Raw genomic sequence first — 19130 nt, 5'->3', positions numbered from 1 at the left:
AACAAGTCAATTTTCCTTCTCAAGCTGTAAAGTTCAAAATAAAGCTAATAATAATTTCCCGACCCTGCTCCTCCTCAACCTTCTCCTCTTCCTCCTCCTCATTCACTGTTGGAGAAAAAATTAGGATCCAAAACAGGGCCAGTTGTGATCGAGGATCTTTATTTCCCACATTCAATGATACAAATGAAAGTATCCAAAAGTGTTCAAAAAGTCAGAAAAATACTCATCAAAGCGTCAATATAACTTCACAAAAATGATTAGAAAAGACGGAGACAAAGTTCAGTGTATTAGAGTTTACACCCCAAAAAAATGGACATAAAGCCGAGCCTGTCCCGGACCAGACTAAACTTCTTATCTCTGTGACTTTGTTTTTATACTGTACTGTAAAAGCCCTGCCTTCTTATTAAAATGAGAGGTGAACATGACACTTCTTCCCCAGTGTACGCCCTGTGATTTGTCCAGATGTCATGTTGCGATCTTTCATCAACATAATCTCCACCCTATACGGCGACTGTATCACATTTTGCCACGTAGCGAGTTCACCCAAGTTCAGCGTCTTTGGCACCACTCTATCTTGCCGGTGGCCGTTATCTACATTGCCCGACCTTGACTCCCCCTGCAGGTGGCTGCACACGCAAACTTAACGGTGCTTTCCCACGCTTTGCACTCATCTCACCTCACTTTCTCAGAACTTTTCAATTATTTACGCAACATTCCCCCTGTGAGACATGAAAGTCTCATTAAAGTAAAAATTACATAATGCATGATTACAGCAGATGGTAATGACAAGACAATCAGTAGGTAAAGAGTTTCAGAAGGTCAGAACAAGTAGGATTTTTTTAGCAATTTATCGTTGTGTGATTTACAGAATCAGTTGTATACTTAAAATCTGAAACTAAAAAATACTAAAACCTAAAAGTATGTATTATATGAGTCAGACCGCATTTAGTTGCAACCCATAATAGTGGTAGCATTAAAAATACTAAAAATTCTCAATGGTGCTCAATTTAAATTGTCAATGTATTGAACCACAAAAATGAAGACCCTGAGTTTTTACAGTTAACAGATAGGCTAAACATCTGTCTCCTATATGGTTGTTGGCAAATTTACATTGTATTGCTACACTTTATTTTGCAGGTTGCCGTTATCTACGTTGTCCGACCTTCACTCCCCCTGCAGGTGGCTGCACACGCGAACTTAACAGAGCTTTCCCACGCTTCACACTCACCCCTTCCTTCTCTATCATGCTTTTCCTTTTTTTAACCCAACATAGCCTGTATAAAAACAGGACCACAGCAGACATCTCCACTTTCGAGACTCCAACCTTTCAGAGTTTTTCCCTTCACCTCTGCGACAGCGACATGGGTCTTTGGGTAAGTTGAGCAGCTGACTCTCTCACATTTAATTTACACTAAATATTGTGTGTATCTGTTTTTGTGTATGTAGTTTCTGTTTCATCCTGATGCAAATGCAAATTACTGAATCAGTAGAAAGTTTATCTGAAATATCAACAATTGTAATAAAGGATTAATGCTAAATATTTTCAGTTTTCAGTACTGATCTACCACAGTTGACTGAGTATTTTGGGGTTTAGGCCCAGTGGTCACACAAAGCAACAAGTCACCATGGGAACTATCAACTTTTGTTTAGCTAGCTAGTTTTTCGCTGTGTTTGTTATGACTGAGTATTAGGGCCACATTGAGAACAAAAATCACAGACTTTGAGAGTAAATTTGTAAATCTACTAGCCTAGAAATCTAGACGCACCCTAGTGGCAGCAAATATATTTGCTCCGCGTGTGGGTCTAGAAACGAGCCATAGGAACTTTTTGAGTCTCGAACACCGTTTGTGTTCACCAATCACAGCGCTCTATCTGTTTAGAGAGTCGTTGGGCGGGCTTAACGCGATGACGACATACATTTTAATTGGCTTGTCAGGCTAAACTCATCCTGCTCTTTGCTCTGATTGGTCGTAGCGCTACCCTATTGCGCGCAGAGGCAGTTTGAAAGACAGCCTTCATCCCGCCCCCTGGATTGAGCCGAGGTCTACCGGTCATTGCCAGACTATACATTTTAATGATATAGTCTGACTTGTAAGGCTATAAATTTACCAGAATAAAGTGATAAATTCATGAGATAATAAAATCATAATATTACAAAGTGCAGCAATGGTGACTCCTCAATCCTGGTCCTTCTCGACTTGAGCGCTGCTTTTGACATGTTGGATCACACATAATGCTGAACCCCTAAATTAATATATAAATAAAGTTCATTATCATATTATTATTGTCTACCCAGGTAAAACTGTTAGCGGGGCTGCTGGTTTCGGTGGCAGCGGACCAGAGCTACCTGCCCATTGACTGTGATGACGTGTATCGCCATGACAACACCAGCTCCAGTGGGGTGTACACCATCTACCCAGGAGGCCCCACCTCACCCCTGCACGTCCTCTGTGACATGGACACTGACGGGGGCAGATGGACCGTCAGTACACTACACCTCATATCTGATTAGATTTCAGATTTGACGATGAGACTTAAAAAGACAATTCAAAAGTGGAGCCATTGATAAAAAAATATATATATATATTGTTTCAGTTTTTAACAAGTGTTGTGACTTCTCTCCTTTGAGACTTGTCACTTAAATGATCATCATCTGATTTGTCAGCTGTCAGAGTTCACATCCTGTGGCAGCTTGCACAGTTTTCTTTGTTGAAAAATATATTTAAAAAAACAAAAAACTTTGGTGTATTTAAATAAATGAAAATGCCTGATTTTGTTTACCTGAATTGATATATATTGTAATTAAATATAGCCTAATAATAACAAAACATTTTAAAATGTATTGGATGTATTAAGTAGCCCAAGTAAACAATATTTGCAGCAGCAAATACTTGTTTTTACAAAGTCTGAGAAAGTTACCAGTGTCCATGTTGTATAATTTAGTTAGTCCATCACCGCAGCAGTTTGTTGTGATGATGTTCATATCAGGAATCTCTGTCACTTAAACATGTGACAGAGCACAGTGTGACAGAAAAATAAAAGACACTACAGCAACTGTGATTGCTGTTTACAGACCAGATAGTCATCAAACTCACCTGGTTCAGTTGAAAAGATTTTTTAGTTTTTCTTTCTTTTCTTTTTTAAGTGATCTCAAGTCCTGCTAATTGAATACAGTTTTATTTTGGTTGACTGAATTGTTGTGATTCTCCCTTTCAGGTCTTTCAGAGGAGGTTGGATGGGAGTGAAAACTTCTACAGGCCATGGGAACATTACAAGAACGGATTTGGGAATGTAGCAGGGGAGCACTGGCTGGGTGAGTCCTAGAGGGAGAATTACAGGTATATTAAAGTATCTGTGGATTAAATATGCTCTCATTACGCTGTTTTCAGTCACTACAGGCAGAGACTTTTACAAAAAAACAAAACTAAAAACTAAAAGAAGCTCTGCACAACCTGCAGCAGCAGCACATGTCAGTCAGACAGTCAGTGAGTGGCTGGTGAACACAGCGGAGCATTTAGCAGTGAAACTGAAAGTATAGAAATATTATAGAGCCTTGGTGCAAGAGGTGAAGTGTAATCAGAGCTGTGTGTGTGTGTGTGTGTGTGTGTGTGTGTGTGTGTGTGTCTCAGGTCTGGACAACATCTTCCTGCTGACGATGAGGAAGAAGAACGAGCTGCGGGTGGACATGGAGGACTTTGAGGGAGGGGAGGCCTTTGCTCAGTATTCGTCTTTCTTCGTCGACTCTGAGAGGGAAGGATATCAGCTGGATCTGGGCGGCTTCACAGGAGGAACGGCAGGTGAGGGTCACTTCAGTGGAAATGTTTCCTTTTCTTACTTTTAGGTATTCAACAATGAGCCAGGTGAAGGCTGAATGTTTCACTGTGGACGAACAGGCTAAAAAATATCACATGATTTTTGTGAATTCTGTAAAAATAATTTTAGAAAATGGAAAAATTTGGCAGTTTATTTGGCAGTTTGGCCTAGATAGACTAAAAGGTTGGGCGCCAGACAGCAGAATAGTGAATTCAAACTGTCACTTTTATATTATGATTTCTATGTTAAACGATTAATTCATAAGGGAGAGAAAACCCAGCAGCTCGCTTCCCTGCTATACACACATCACATAATCAACCAAAATCAAACACATCAAACTCAAGGAGGTTAAAGATGGTAAAGTAAAGATTCTTATTTTCAGTCAGTTTTTTGCAATGTTTTAGTACCCTATGATACCTGTGGAATTGTTGCCAGGAATGCCAGTCAGGCTGTCTTTCAAAGACTGTAGCACGCTCAAATTTCGAGCGAGCCCAAAGATAGAGATATCAATGTATTCGGGACAACCTCAGGTTTCCAGTGTGACCAAGTTTGTTAAGCTACCTTGTCAGAAAGTGAGCTAAAAACCTAATGATTTAAAGTCAGATGAAAATTTTGTGAGGGAAAAACAGCCATCTACATGTTTTCAAATGGTCCCTTGACCTGTCACCTAGATGTATGTGAATGGAAATGGGTTATATGGGTACCTACAGGCCTCCCCTATCCAGACATACCTAATTTGTGTGAATCTAATGTAGTTTTGGGGGAGAACCATGCAGTAATTTGCATGCAGTAGCCTACAAATATGTCATTTTCGCCTATATACAAAATGGTGTATTTGACTATTTCTGCACACTGGGGGTTCATAAACAGTCACAAAATTGCATGAATTGGGTATGACTGGATAGCTGAGATGCTTGTGCATCCAATCTGCCTATTCAATTGTGATTTTAGTCCATTAAGTAGTGTATTGGCACAAATGGTGCTTATTGCTTATCATGAGCAATAATTCAATCACTCTTTGAAATGAACATTGGATGATTTATTCACGTGTGCTAAACAGTAATTTCACCAAATGTAGCCATTTAGTAACTATGTATGAAATGCAATAACTTATGGTCATAGGAGCAAGAAATATTGCAAACATTAACTACTGTAGGAACCAGGGACATGTCCCCTATAGAATTCCTCTAGAGGAAGCTTGATTTTAGTAGTTCATCATCATAAATTTTTGCTTCAATGGTCTCATCTTGCTCTTCTTCCTCTTCTTCACTATCTGCCTCCTGTGTGAGTATGTCAACCAGAGATGGAGGCATTATGGGTCTAGCAGTCCACACTACTCCACAGTACTCCATAGTACTCCACAGTACTCCATCTTCATTCTTCTCTCATCCCTGGTGAAAATCATTTTGTAATATATGTTCTTGTTATACATAAAAAAAGCAAACACAGTTAACAATATAATATTATTTACCAGATGTAGGTCATTTAGGCTGCTCAGAGATGGGCGTAGCTGCCTGTTTGTAACCTGCCACTCCAAAAGAAAGTTAATGCAGTGCATGTGAAGATGATACACAAGATGGTCAGAGAGGATGAGTCCCTCTCAGCTAAGTCTGAAGTGGACCTTAGACACCTCCCACCATCACAATGCTGTCGCCATCCACCACAGTGCTGTCTCTCCACCCACATCAATCGCTGCAACCATAGAGTTGCAGGTTACAAGCGGGCAGCTACCTTGGACTGCTGGACCGATAATGCCTCCATCTCTGGTTGACATACTCACACAGGAGGCAGATAGCGAAGAAGAGGAAGAACAACAAGATGAGACCATTGAAGCAGAGACTTTTGATGATAAAGAGGAATACTAAAATCAAGCTTGCTCTGCAAGAGGAATTATGTATGGGACATGTCCCTGGTTCCTACAGTAGTTTATGTTTGCAATTTTTCTTCCTCCTATACATAGACGGATTACCGCATGGGCAAAGTGGGCGTGTGCCCAGGGCCCCAGACCCAATAGGGGCCCTTGGCCTTCAGAGTTTTTGTTTTTGTTTTTTTTGTACAATTTAAAAAAATATTGGAATGAATGTGGTTTTGAAAATGTAATATGATTATAAAATAAATTGAATGCTTTAGAAATGATAAATCAGTAATGTGTGATGACACAATGACGTACGTACGCTGAGGTCAAATGTACGTGCGTTTTTGGAATGGAGACGCGGGCGTTCAGTGGATCAGCTGTTAGCTACTAGACGAAAACAAAGGAAAGAAAAGGCTGAAACGGCTGAAACTGCGCTATGTAAGTGGCCGTAGAGGACAGACTGATCCAAGAGTTGGACTACCATCAAAGACTTTTCCAGGAAAAAGCCGGTGGTTTTGGTGAGTAGTTTCTATAGGCTGTAGCCGATATCCAAGTACTCCAGTAGGCTACTCGGCATCCGAGTGCAGTCTGACCCCGACTCATAGGCGCCGATTCCGTGGATGCTCCGGTGCTCAAGCACCCACTGACCAGGTTGAGCACCCCGGGGGGCACGCCACTAGATGCGCATTTCTCCGTGCCGGTCGGCAAGCGCCTTGGTCCCTCAGCTGTGTGTCTGTGGGTATGTGTGTGTGTGTGTGTGTATAGCCTGTGTGAATGTGTGTGTTAATCTCTCTCGCGCTCTGTTAAGATGAATAAATAGAAACCGCTGCAGAGCGCGAGCCTGGCACAGAGGTGTGCGCTCTGGCGCATCTGACTCAATCTGTTAATGGCGCAGAAAGGAAACTGGCTCCGCTCCGCGGCTATTTCACGTCCGACGTCGATGGTAAACTCACGTTTTTATTGATATTGTAGCGTCCGATCCGACGTAACTACAACAACATAACACAAATTTATCTGACAGCTCTCACTTCTTCATCTGCTCCTCTTCACTAACTCACCTACACACACACACACACACACACACAGGACTCTGTCTTCCTCACACTCACCCCGGCCCCTCATCCAACCTGCCCGTACCATACACATTGACAGTCAGTCAGAAATCACAGAACTTAAACATCATAACAAGAACGTTACTGCGGGGTCGCTACAATATTTACAGTTTTTCAGTTGTGCAATAGGCTCTTATTAATAATCCAATCCCATTGCTACGTGGCATGATGCGCACCAGTGTTTGTAGAGCCCGGTTCAGGGGTGCACAACCCCCCCACCCCCTGCGCGCACCACGGGCAAAAACATATATAGCTATTGTCCTGTACATGGCAGGTGACAAACAAAAAAGACCTAAAATGACAGTGATTTTGTTTTGTTGTGTGTTGCCCGGTGTTGTTATGTGCGTAATGGGAAGAGCGCCTTTGCGCGCGCACTGTTTTCTTGTGTAGGCAGGGGCCCGTGGCGAGTTTGTGTCCAGGGCCCGTGGTCATGATAATCCGTCTATGCTCCTATACCATTAGTTATTGCATTTCATACATGAGCTCTTGAGGATATTATTGTGTTAAGTTACTGTGTGTTTAGAGTAATGACTGTTCAGGGGAAGGAACTGTTCATGATTTGTCCTGGACCTGATGGACCTGTACCTGCTCCCAGAGGGCAGCATGCTGAACAGGTGATGGTTTGGATGGAAGTGATCACTGAGAATTGCTGTAGCTCTGGAGAGGCAGCAGGAGCTAGCAGTATCCACCTTTTTCCGAACGTCAAAAACGTAGCCTGTTTTGCCGGTTTTGGAATGTTATGTTTACGTTTCCATGGTTTCAGTAGCCGCGGTAAATGCATGGATTTTTTTTTTTTTTCCCCCCCAATGAAAATCTGTAAAACGCATGGATCATCACAGCAGCTTTTAACAGTGGATATCACACAAATTGACATCTGTGTTAAAAGCCAGCGTTAATAGATCCATGCGTTTACCGCAACTATGACAACGCCTGAAAACCATGGAAACGTAAACGTAAAATTCCACCAAACCGGCAAACCGGAAGCCAGTTTTGACCATAGATGACGTTTGGAAACTTGTGGATAGTCCAGGGAGGGAAGTGGACAGCTGATCACTTCTTCTGCAGACCTTATCACTCTCTGCAGTCTCTTCCTGTCAGTCACAGTGCAGCCAGCATACCATACAGATGGCATGGCATACACCAGCAAACTCTCAATTGAGATGAGAAGGTCTTCCTGCAGTTTGTTCCATCTCAAGACCCTCGGAGGGGGAGACGTTGCTGGGCTTTCTGGACGAGGACAGTTATGTCAGCTGACCACGATAGATCCTGTGAGATATGGATCCCTACAAACTTAAAGGTGGAAACCCTTTCTGCAAGGTCAGGAGGGGGGGGTCAGTCTTGTGCCTCTAAAAGTCAGGATGGAAGAGCTCTTGTCACCAACTTTAACAGACTGTGGATGGTTAGAAAGAAAATTCTTAATCCAAGCACAGGTGGTAGGAGGGAGGTTTAGTGTGACCAGCTTGTCTGGTATGATGGTATTGAATGCCGAGCTGTAGTCGAGAAGCATCCTAACTTTCCCTGAAAATTGAGTAAGTGTGGAGGATGCCACCCTATTCCAGCTGAGATGAAGATGTGCTTTCGTGGTTGCCATTCTAGTGGAGTAAAGGTTAAAGGCCTGGAAGTGGAGATGAACTGGGTCCTTTCTGCCGTCAATTATCAAGGGAAATGTCAACTCTCTGCCCATCAAGAGTGATGAGCCGGAGATATTGGACTCAGAAAGTAGATTGTTTCAAAATCATAACAATTGTGTACATCCCACCAACGGCTGCTGCTCAAGTTCAATGCAAAGTTTTCCATGCAGTCGTTGCTAGAATACAGGCCAAACATCCTGAGGCACTGACCTCAATGACGTTTCCCTGATGGACTCACTGGGGGATGTGGTGGAGAGATGCACACTGAAGATGGAGGAGGCAATTCTGAATAACTTGGATCATCCTCTTCATGACACCTTGATGGACCAGGAAAGCAGTGGTGGTGGACGGCTCCTCTGTCTTCAGTGCAGGACGAAGAAAGCCATCAGGCTGAAGATAGCTACAAAGAGTCTTCTCTTCTGCAAATTGTCAGAAGACTCTTCTGCGAATGGTCGATCACAGACAAATTAATTTGTAAAGTAATTTGTATTCGTATTTGTAACAGAAGTCCAAGGATGTTCCAGGTAGCGTCCTCGGTGGACCTGCTTGTCTTGTAGGCAAACTGATGGGAAGCAGTCCTTGATGTGCTTTAGGACCAGCCTCTCAAAGCACTTGGTGACCACGGGTGTTAGGGTGATGAGTCTGAAGTCAATGAGGCCGCTGATGGTGGTGGATTTGGGAACAGGGATTATGGTGGCTGATTTCAGGCAGTGAGGGACAGTGGCTTGTGTCAGTGAGAGGTTGAATATTTTTGTAAATACAGTAGACAGCTGATCAGCACACACTTAAAATACTTTGCCAGGAACTCTGTCAGGATCAGCAGCTTTCTTCTGTTTCACTGACTTAAACACACTTGTGAACCTGATGTTCTTTGAGGGAGAGTGTGCGTGCATATGCTCAGAGGAAACTATGGGCAGCGGTGTGTGGGAGGCTGGAATGCTTTGGGTTTCTCAAAGCGGGTAAAGAAGTGGTTTAGCTCCTCTGTTAAAATGACCTTACAGACCCAGCCATGTTGCCCTGATAATATGTGTTTTAGGCCTTCCCACACTTGCCTGGGGTTGTTGTTTAACATGTAATCCTTCAACTTGTTCTTATCGGCTTTATTGCTCAAGACAAGCAATAAGCACCATTTGTGCCAATACACTACTTAATGGACTAAAATCACAATTGAATAGGCTGATGCACAAGCATCTCAGCTATCCAGTCATACCCAATTCATGCAATTCTGTGACTGTTTATGAACCCCCAGTGTGCAGAAATAGTCAAATACACCATTTTGTATATAGGCGAAAATGACATATTTGTAGGCTACTGCATGCAAATTACTGCATGGTTCTCCCCCAAAACTGCATTAGATTCACACAAATTAGGTATGTCTGGATAGGGGAGGCCTGTAGGTACCCATATAACCCATTTCCATTCACATACATCTAGGTGAAAGGTCAAGGGACCATTTGAAAACATGTAGATGGCTGTTTTTCCCTCACAAAATTTTCATCTGACTTTAAATCATTAGGTTTTTCGCTCCCTTCCTGACAAGGTAGCATGACAAACTTGGTTGTCCCAAATACATTGATATCTCTATCTTTGGGCTCGCTCAAAATTTGAGCGTGCTACAGTCTTTGAAAGACAGTCTGACTGGCATTCCTGGCAACAATTCCACAGGTATCATAGGGTACTAAAACATTGCAAAAAACCCATTTTGGACAGGTTTTGTTCCGGGGATCATCCAAATCTCTATTTTAGAGGTTCCAAAGATGCAAAAAATCCAGACTAGAAAAAAAAATAAGGGGGGTGCACGTGGACCCCTCCTGGGGCTTCTACTAGTTAGGAGAGAGAGAGAAGCAGTGAGGAGGATGACAGTGCTTCAGAGGCTGAAAGTTTTGACTCATTAGATGAGGAAGATATTGAAAAAAAGAAGAGAGAGTTGAGACTTCAGCCTGCTTAGACAGCAGGGCCACAGCTCCAGCTCTATAGACCTGCTGAGCTCTCAAACCATTTTTTTTTTTTTACATGTCAAACAGCACCACAGTGACAACACATGTAGGGTGGGCTACATTATATAGGTTAAATATTGTAAATTTTGTGTTTTTTGTCTGTTTAGTTGATATTTTGTTTGGAGAAAAAAAGCTAATTTCTCATTAGGGCTACACACATCTCATGAAGTTTGAAATGTAATGTGAAGTCAATATTTAGCTTCTTTATTTTACATTTGAGACATTTGGTGAAAATAGAATGACAGATAACATTTATGCTCAAAAAGCAATTTCACAAAATTTCATTTTAACTTGTTTTCCACACGTATCTATTAGCCTTTATACAGTATATTCCACTGCTTTTGTGAAGCTAAGACTTTCGTATACCCATTTCAAGCACCACAACAGTTTCTTCTCATGACTGTAGAGGGACTAATTTTTTTCATGTCCTCACCCAGGATTTACTCAATTAAAATTTTTTTTTTTTGGGGGGGGGGGGGGGGGGGGGGGGGGCGCCTGGGAGTAATCTCGCCTAGGGCACCAAAATGGCTAGAGCCAGGCCTGCTCCTCCTTATTAGTGATGTCATCTCCTGCTTCCTTTCACCCTCCTCCTTGCTACAACTGATTTCACTGTATAAAACAAACAAATTTCTTTTAACTGGATTAACTGCAATTTTTCCCCCCGTTCCAAAAGGAAATTACATTTTGATTCTGTTGTTTCTAGGGGACAGTTTAACATACCACAACTCCATGAAGTTCTCCACCTATGACAAAGACCAGGATAACGATGGGGATCGACACTGTGCTCAGCAATATCTTGGTGGATTCTGGTACAACGCCTGCCACATCGCAAACCCCAACGGCCTGTACGCACCTGATGGTGTTGCCTATCACTATGTCAAAACTGAATGGCAAACATGGAAAGGCCCGAACTACTCCCTTAAGACCATCACCATGAAAATCAGATCAGTCGCTAAGTATCCATGCACTTATTGATCTGATCAGCTGTAGATCAATGAGATAATCACACCCTCCATCAGGGTTGGAGAGCTGGGATGTTCGGGCATATAATCACTAGTCCGACTGGACTTGATGCCAACAATAACCTCTGAATCAAAATGATCATAAAATGTGTTTTTTGTTTCTTTCCTACTCATCTTGTTTCAAAATCACTGTCAGACATGAAAACTCTGTTGAACAGGTGCATGCACTGGCTCCCTATGTTATTTCCACTTGATGTATTTCAATTCAGTAACCTGTTGTTGTTTTTTTCATATCAAAAATCATATTTAATGATTATTGTTTGTAATTGTTGATGATTTGAGTGATTATTAAATAAATAAACCTGATTGTTTCAACTCTGCTTTTATTTTTGAAGTTTTTTCTATTATGTTCAACTAGTAGCACATGCTAATTAGCATTAAATACAAATTAAAGATGAGGCTGATGGGAACATCCTAAAGTCACAAACTTAAAGCAGAAGTAAGTGATATATTTGTGTTAATATAAGTCTTAAATAGTTATATCTTCCGACAGCAATCACTTACATAGAGTGTTTGGTCTGAAACACGGGTCTGTCAGTCCCTCTGCTCTGCTCTGAGCCGAGGAGAAAACATTTATCGTATCCTACAGTTTTTATCCAATGAGGAGAGAGAACGGCATGCAGGGCTGTGTGTGCAGCCAAGAGACGCCGTGAATGTGGCGACGTAGGGACGAGGACTGTTATGGTGCGTTCAAGGAAACTCGTATTTTTCCGACCGTGAAGTGGTACCAGTTCGATCTGGTACGAGTTCACCGGTCGGAAGTTACGAGTGGCCGTTATAGTGACTTTCACCGGTAAAACAGGTCGGAAAAACACGAGTGGGTTGCCTGAAACGCTACAAAGTCGTAAGTTGTGACTTGAAGCTGTAATTTACGATTTCAAAAGCCTGCCTGGAACGCAGCATTAGCGAAAACGACCGGACCACTTACTTCTGCTTTAAGTGTTGGATAAATGAAGAATTTGAGCAGATGATGGTGCTGGAGGAGAAGTCATGTGATCATCAGAGTCATCACAGTTCATCCTGTTTGGATCATGTGTCTAAAGTTCACAACACTACTTCAAACTCATGGTGGCACTTAGGGCTGTTCGATTTTGCCCAAAAGTAAAATCTCGATTTTCTTCTCTCAAAAATCGATTTCCGATTACGATTTTTTTGTTAAAGCAGATATCAGTGGAATGTTTTTGTTAATATAAGTCCTAAATAGTCCTATTTTCCGTCAGCAATCACTTACATGAAGTATTTCAGCCTTAACACGAGTCTCTCCGTCACTCTGCTCTGCTGTAACCCGAGGAGAAAATTTTCCTTGTGGGATACAAGTGTTATCCAATGAGGGGAGAGAACGGCATGAAGGGCTGTGTGTGCAGCCAGGGGATGCGCGTGAATGTGGTGACGTAGCACGAGGACCAATTGATGCCTGACAAGGGCGGGGGCTGCTAACTCATGGTGCGTTCAAGGAAACTCGTACTTTGTGTTTTTCCTTCCTGTGAAGTCATACCAGTTCGATCTGGTACGAGTTCACGGGTCGGAAGTTACGAGTGGCCGTTATAGGGAACTTTCACAGACAACAGGACGGTAAAAACACGAGCTACGGGTTACCTGGAACGCTACCAAGTCGTAGTTGTGACTTGAAGCTGTAACTTACGGTTTCAAAAGCCTGCCTTGAACACAGCATTAGCCGAAACGGCCGTGCCGATGATATCTGCTTTAAATGACAAACTATTTTGTGTCTTTTTTTTAAATGACAAACTATTTTGTGTCTTTTTAAATGGACCTAGAGTCTAATAAAAAAAAAGAATCTATCTATCTATCTATCTATCTATCTATCTATCTATCTATCTATCTATCTATCTATCTATCTATCTATCTATCTATCTATTTTTTTTATTCAAAACTTTGTTTCACAATACAAAACAGTTTTTCAAAATAATATGCAATATATAAAGCACATCTGTCTGTCTGTCTGTCTGTCTATCTATCTATCTATCTATCTATCTAAAAACGTGACGTCAACTGACTGCCTTCCACTGATTGGCCAGAGCGTTGTCACCGGAAGAGTCGCAAGCGCGACGTCCGTCACGAGAATCAATACCGCTCATTTTACAGTAAAAACACACCGGCAAACTGTTGTTATTCTGTCACCTGAGTTACAGTAAATGTCTGCTGTGTGGAAAACCACACGGTCCGTAATCGAGACAACACGGTTGTAGCCGCTGTATGACGACACCGCCCCCGCTGAAAACTCAGCTGTAACTTAGAAAATCCTTGTCATATCATACCGCTGTGATATCACAGTACCGCTGTGATATGACGGCCGAGTCGAGCTGAGCCGAACTGAACAGACCTGTAACTGTGTAGTGGAAAAGGGCTGTTGGTCTTTTCAGCAATGAAATCCTCGCTGGTCATAGCAGAATGCCGACATGCTTGTTTACAGTGTGTGGGGAGAGCAGTGGGAGAGCGTGAAGTTAAAGCAGATATCAGTGGAATGTTTTTGTTAATATAAGTCCTAAATAGTCCTATTTTCCGTCAGCAATCACTTACATGAAGTATTTCAGCCTAAACACGAGTCTCTCCGTCACTCTGCTCTGCTGTAACCCGAGGAGAAAATTTTCCTTGTGGGATACAAGTGTTATCCAATGAGGGGAGAGAACGGCATGAAGGGCTGTGTGTGCAGCCAAGGGATGCGCGTGAATGTGGTGACGTAGCACGAGGACCAATTGATGCCTGACAAGGGCGGGGGCTGCTAACTCATGGTGCGTTCAAGGAAACTCGTACTTTGTGTTTTTCCTTCCTGTGAAGTCATACCAGTTCGATCTGGTACGAGTTCACGGGTCGGAAGTTACGAGTGGCCGTTATAGGGAACTTTCACAGACAACAGGACGGTAAAAACACGAGCTACGGGTTACCTGGAACGCTACCAAGTCGTAGTTGTGACTTGAAGCTGTAACTTACGGTTTCAAAAGCCTGCCTTGAACACAGCATTAGCCGAAACGGCCGTGCCGCTGATATCTGCTTTAAGTAAAGTTGGAAAGATATTCACAGATTCGGACTTCCGGGATCAATAACTTTGAGACGAAACGTTGTTCAAACACAAATGATGCCTCTTTCACATCATAATCCTACAGACTACTACCTACAAGAATCAAAAACCGATTTTTTTTACGAAAACGAGCCGTTCTCCGAGCTGGATGGAAAACATTGATCTCTATGCGCAGCCGGTAGCCGGGCGAGTGCGCAGGGACCGTCTGCAAATTGCAATACAAGAGCAAGACGCTCCGAACAAAAATCAATAGCTCCACTGTTATACAGTAGCCTACAGCGACTCCAAAATCACCACACACACCAAGGGACTCCTCGTGGTCATACTACAACAGCTGTTTTGGAGAAATGTGCCTTTTAATAATTTTGGTGATTATTTTATTGGAATTAATCATTAAAAACCTCCAATATTAATCAATAGCTCCACTGTTATAGCCTACAGTAGGCTACAGCGACTCCAAAATCACCACACACACCAAGGGACTCCTCGTGGTCATACTACAACAGCTGTTTTGGAGAAATGTGCCTTTTAATAATTTTGGTGATTTTTTTATTGGAATTAATCATTAAAAACCTCCAATATTAATCAATAGCTCCACTGTTATACAGTACAGAGACTCCAAAATCACCACACACACCAATGGACTCCTCATGGTCATACTACAACAGCTGTTTTGGAGAAATGTGCCTTTTAATAATTTGGGTGATTTTTTTTATTGGAATTAATCATTAAAAACCTCCAATATTAATCAATAGCTCCACTGTTATACCGTACAGAGACTCCAAAATCACCACACACACCAAGGGACTCCTCATGGTCATACTACAACAGCTGTTTTGGAAAAATGTGCCAAAAACAGTGGAGCTATTGATAAATATTGGAGGTTTTTAATGATTAATTCCAATTTAAAAAATCACCAAAATTACAAAAAGGCACATTTTTCCAAAATAGCTGTTGTAGTATGACCACGAGGAGTCCCTTGGTGTGTGTGGTGATTTTGGAGTCTCTGTACTGTATAACAGTGGAGCTATTGATTAATATTGGAGGTTTTTAATGAATAATTCCAATAAAAAAATCACCAAAATTACAAAAAGGCACATTTATCCAAAACAGCTGTTGTAGTATGACCACGAGGAGTCCCTTGGTGTGTGTGGTGATTTTGGAGTCTCTGTACTGAATAACAGTGGAGCTATTGATAAATATTGGAGGTTTTTAATGATTAATTCCAATAAAAAAAAATCACCAAAATTATTAAAAGGCACAATTCTCCAAAACAGCTGTTGTAGTATGACCACGAGGAGTCCCTTGGTGTGTGTGGTGATTTTGGAGTCGCTGTACTGAATAACAGTGGAGCTATTGATAAATATTGGAGGTTTTTAATGAATAATTCCAATAAAAAAATCACCAAAATTACAAAAAGGCACATTTCTCCAAAACAGCTGTTGTAGTATGACCACGAGGAGTCCCTTGGTGTGTGTGGTGATTTTGGAGTCTCTGTACTGAATAACAGTGGAGCTATTGATAAATATTGGAGGTTTTTAATGATTAATTCCAATAAAAAAAATCACCAAAATTATTAAAAGGCACATTTCTCCAAAACAGCTGTTGTAGTATGACCACGAGGAGTCCCTTGGTGTGTGTGGTGATTTTGGAGTCGCTGTAGCCTACTGTAGGCTATAACAGTGGAGCTATTGATTAATATTGGAGGTTTTTAATGATTAATTCCAATAAAAAAAATCACCAAAATTATTAAAAGGCACATTTCTCCAAAACAGCTGTTGTAGTATGACCACGAGGAGTCCCTTGGTGTGTGTGGTGATTTTGGAGTCGCTGTACTGTATAACAGTGGAGCTATTGATTTTTGTTCGGAGCGTCTTGCTCTTGTATTGCAATTTGCAGACGGTCCCTGCGCACTCGCCCGGCTACCGGCTGCGCATAGAGATCAATGTTTTCCATCCAGCTCGGAGAATGGCTCGTTTTCGTAAAAAAAATCGGTTTTTGATTCTTGTAGGTAGTAGTCTGTAGGATTATGATGTGAAAGAGGCATCATTTGTGTTTGAACAACGTTTCGTCTCAGAGTTATTGATCCCGGAAGTCCGAATCTGTGAATATCTTTCCAACTTTACTTAACTAGAGCATGATGGGAGGAAGGAGGCGGCAGTCATTACGGTAATTCAGCGCAGCGCAGATTCATGAATGGGGGCTTACCGTAATTACCCTAGTTAGAGTAAAAAAATCGATTTTTAGAATTTCACGTTTTTAACCTCATCCTAGGCAAATAATCGCGATTACGATTTTAAATCGATTAATCGAACAGCCCTAGTGGCACTCAAGGAAAAGTTATTATGATTGGACATCTGGGAACCATGAAGATTGGTATCGGTAATGAGTCTTTTAGTTGTTGTTGTTTTTTTTCACCTTTGTCGTTTTTCATTTGTTGCTGTAACAAGTAAATTTTCCATCAGTGGGATCAATAAAAAATCTTATTATTATTAATCTTATTATCTGCATTTATGACAGAAACAACCTCAAGCTTTACAGTATCTTCAAAACAAAGCAAATAATAATTTTCTAACCCTGCTCCTCCCCATCCTTCTCCTCTTCTTCCTCCTCCTCCTCATATACATATAGCCTGTATAAAACATTTGTTTTAATAGCTGACCGGCTATAAAAACAGGACCACAACAGACATCTCCACTTTCGAGACACTTTTCCCTTCACCTCCTCTTTTTTAGGATATCAAGGATCTGGGCGGCTTCACAGGAGGAACGGCAGGTGAGGGTCACTTCAGTGGAAATGTTTCCTTTTCTTACTTTTAGGTTTTAACAATGAGCCAGGTGAAGGCTGAATGTTTCACTGTGGACGAACAGGCTAAAAAAAAATACTACATGATTTTTGTGAATTCTGAAAAAAATAATTTTAGAAAATAGGAAAAAAATGGCAGTTTCACTGATTTCACTGTATAAACAAATACATTTCTTTTAGGTGGATTAACTCCATTTTTCCCCCTCCGTTCCAAAGTTAAATTACATTTTGACTGTTGTTTCTAGGGGACAGTTTATCATTTGCTGACTCCATGAAGTTCACCACCTATGACAAAGACCAGGATGTGTGGGATAAAAACTGTGCTCACGAAACTCTTGGTGGATTCTGGTACAAGAGCTGCCAATACACAAACCCCAACGGCCTGTACGCACCTGATGGCCCTAATAGTGTATGGACCTGTGGAAGTTTCCCAATCCGATGGTACACATTCGGCTACCCCCTTAAGACCATCACCATGAAAATGAGATCAGTCGCTAAGTATTCATGCACTTATTGATCTGATCAGCTGTAGATCAATGAGATAATCACGCCCTCCATCAGGGTTGGAGAGCTGGGATGTTCGGGCATATAATCACTAGTCCGACTGGACTTAAAGCAGAAGTAAGCGATCCGGTCGTTTTGACTAACTTCTTGTCAGCCGATGGAGTTAGCAGTCCCCACCCTCGTCATGGATCTATTGGTCCTCGTCCCTACGTCACCACATTCACGTGCATCCCTTGGCTGCACACACAGAGAGGACCGCCCCTTTATGCCGTTCTCTCTCCTCATTAGATAAAGGTTGTAGGATACAAGGAAAGTTTTCTCCTCGGCTTACAGGTGCATGCACTTGCTCCCTGATTCAGATTTGTTTTTTTTTCTGACAAAAAATGTATTTAGTGATTAATGCTGATGCTGACTGATTATTAAATAAATAAACTTGATTGTTTTAGCTCTGTTTTTATTTTCAAACTTGTCATTTTTTTTAGTATCAGTTTCATTACTCATAGAAAATGATCTCATAATGATTTTGATTTTTTCCTCTATTATTTCTAATTAGCATTAAATACAAATTAAAGATGAGGCTGATTGGAACTTTTTAGTCTCACAGGTCATGAACTGAAGTGTTTGATAAATGAAAATTTTTAGCACATGATGGTGCTGGAGGATGTGATCATCAGAGCCATCATAGTTCATCCTGTTGAGATCTAAAGTTCACAGCATTACTGTCAACCTCACGGTGGCAACAGAGGAAAAGTTAATATCACTGGATGCCTGGGAACCAAGTTTGGCATCAGTCTGAACTCGAGGCTTGTTGGATCTGTTTGCATTTACATAGTTTGCAAATGGTAGCTGAAATTGTGTAATATGGGCCATGATACTGTTGTATTGTTCCAACAACTGCATCTGCCCTCCTGCCTTTCACTGTGTGTCAGTCTCTTGCCTCAGACTTGCCCTGCCTTTGAATTGGGACAGGCCTTGTCGCAACGATGTGATGTATTTGGCCTCTAAATTGAATCACAGTATATCTAGTAGCTACATGCTTAGTCACGTTTAAAAAAAACTTTTTGTGTGTTTTTCACTCATCTAATGACTGTATTATTCAGTTAATAGATTTCAGGCTAACCATGGAGAGTTGATGTTGATGACCAAATTAGTTGATGTTTTACTGGAGTTTAGCAGGTTTTGTGCATTGGTTTGCACAGTTAAGTCTTAAAAATGTCCAACACCTTCTCATCACAATCCATGCCATCCACTCGGGGTGGGCAATATGGGCAAAAAAAAAATCTCGACAATTTTTTTCAGTTATCCAATAACGATAATCTGACAATATCCTTTTCCTCCTCAGCAGCTGCTCAGA

The 19130-nt window shown here is 41.5% G+C and overlaps 2 protein-coding genes across 2 annotated transcripts in view; both read left to right on the top strand.

Moving 5' to 3' along the window:
• Positions 1-19130, top strand: part of trip10b (thyroid hormone receptor interactor 10b) — a 164050-nt gene that overhangs the window by 112241 nt on the left and 32679 nt on the right. The gene's annotated exons all lie outside the window — the stretch shown is intronic.
• On the top strand, positions 1362-11383 carry LOC146992139 (microfibril-associated glycoprotein 4-like). Its single transcript, XM_085789328.1, has 5 exons — positions 1362-1373; positions 2297-2482; positions 3217-3313; positions 3630-3797; positions 11112-11383. The coding sequence occupies exons 1-5, from the start codon at positions 1362-1364 to the stop codon at positions 11381-11383; spliced, it is 735 nt and encodes a 244-aa protein (XP_085645454.1).

The sequence above is a fragment of the Trachurus japonicus genome, chromosome 1 (genome assembly GCF_045865225.1).
Source record: "Trachurus japonicus isolate A0001 chromosome 1, Traja_1.0".
Taxonomy (NCBI): Eukaryota; Metazoa; Chordata; class Actinopteri; order Carangiformes; family Carangidae; genus Trachurus; species Trachurus japonicus.
This window is presented reverse-complemented; position numbering and strand designations above follow the sequence as displayed.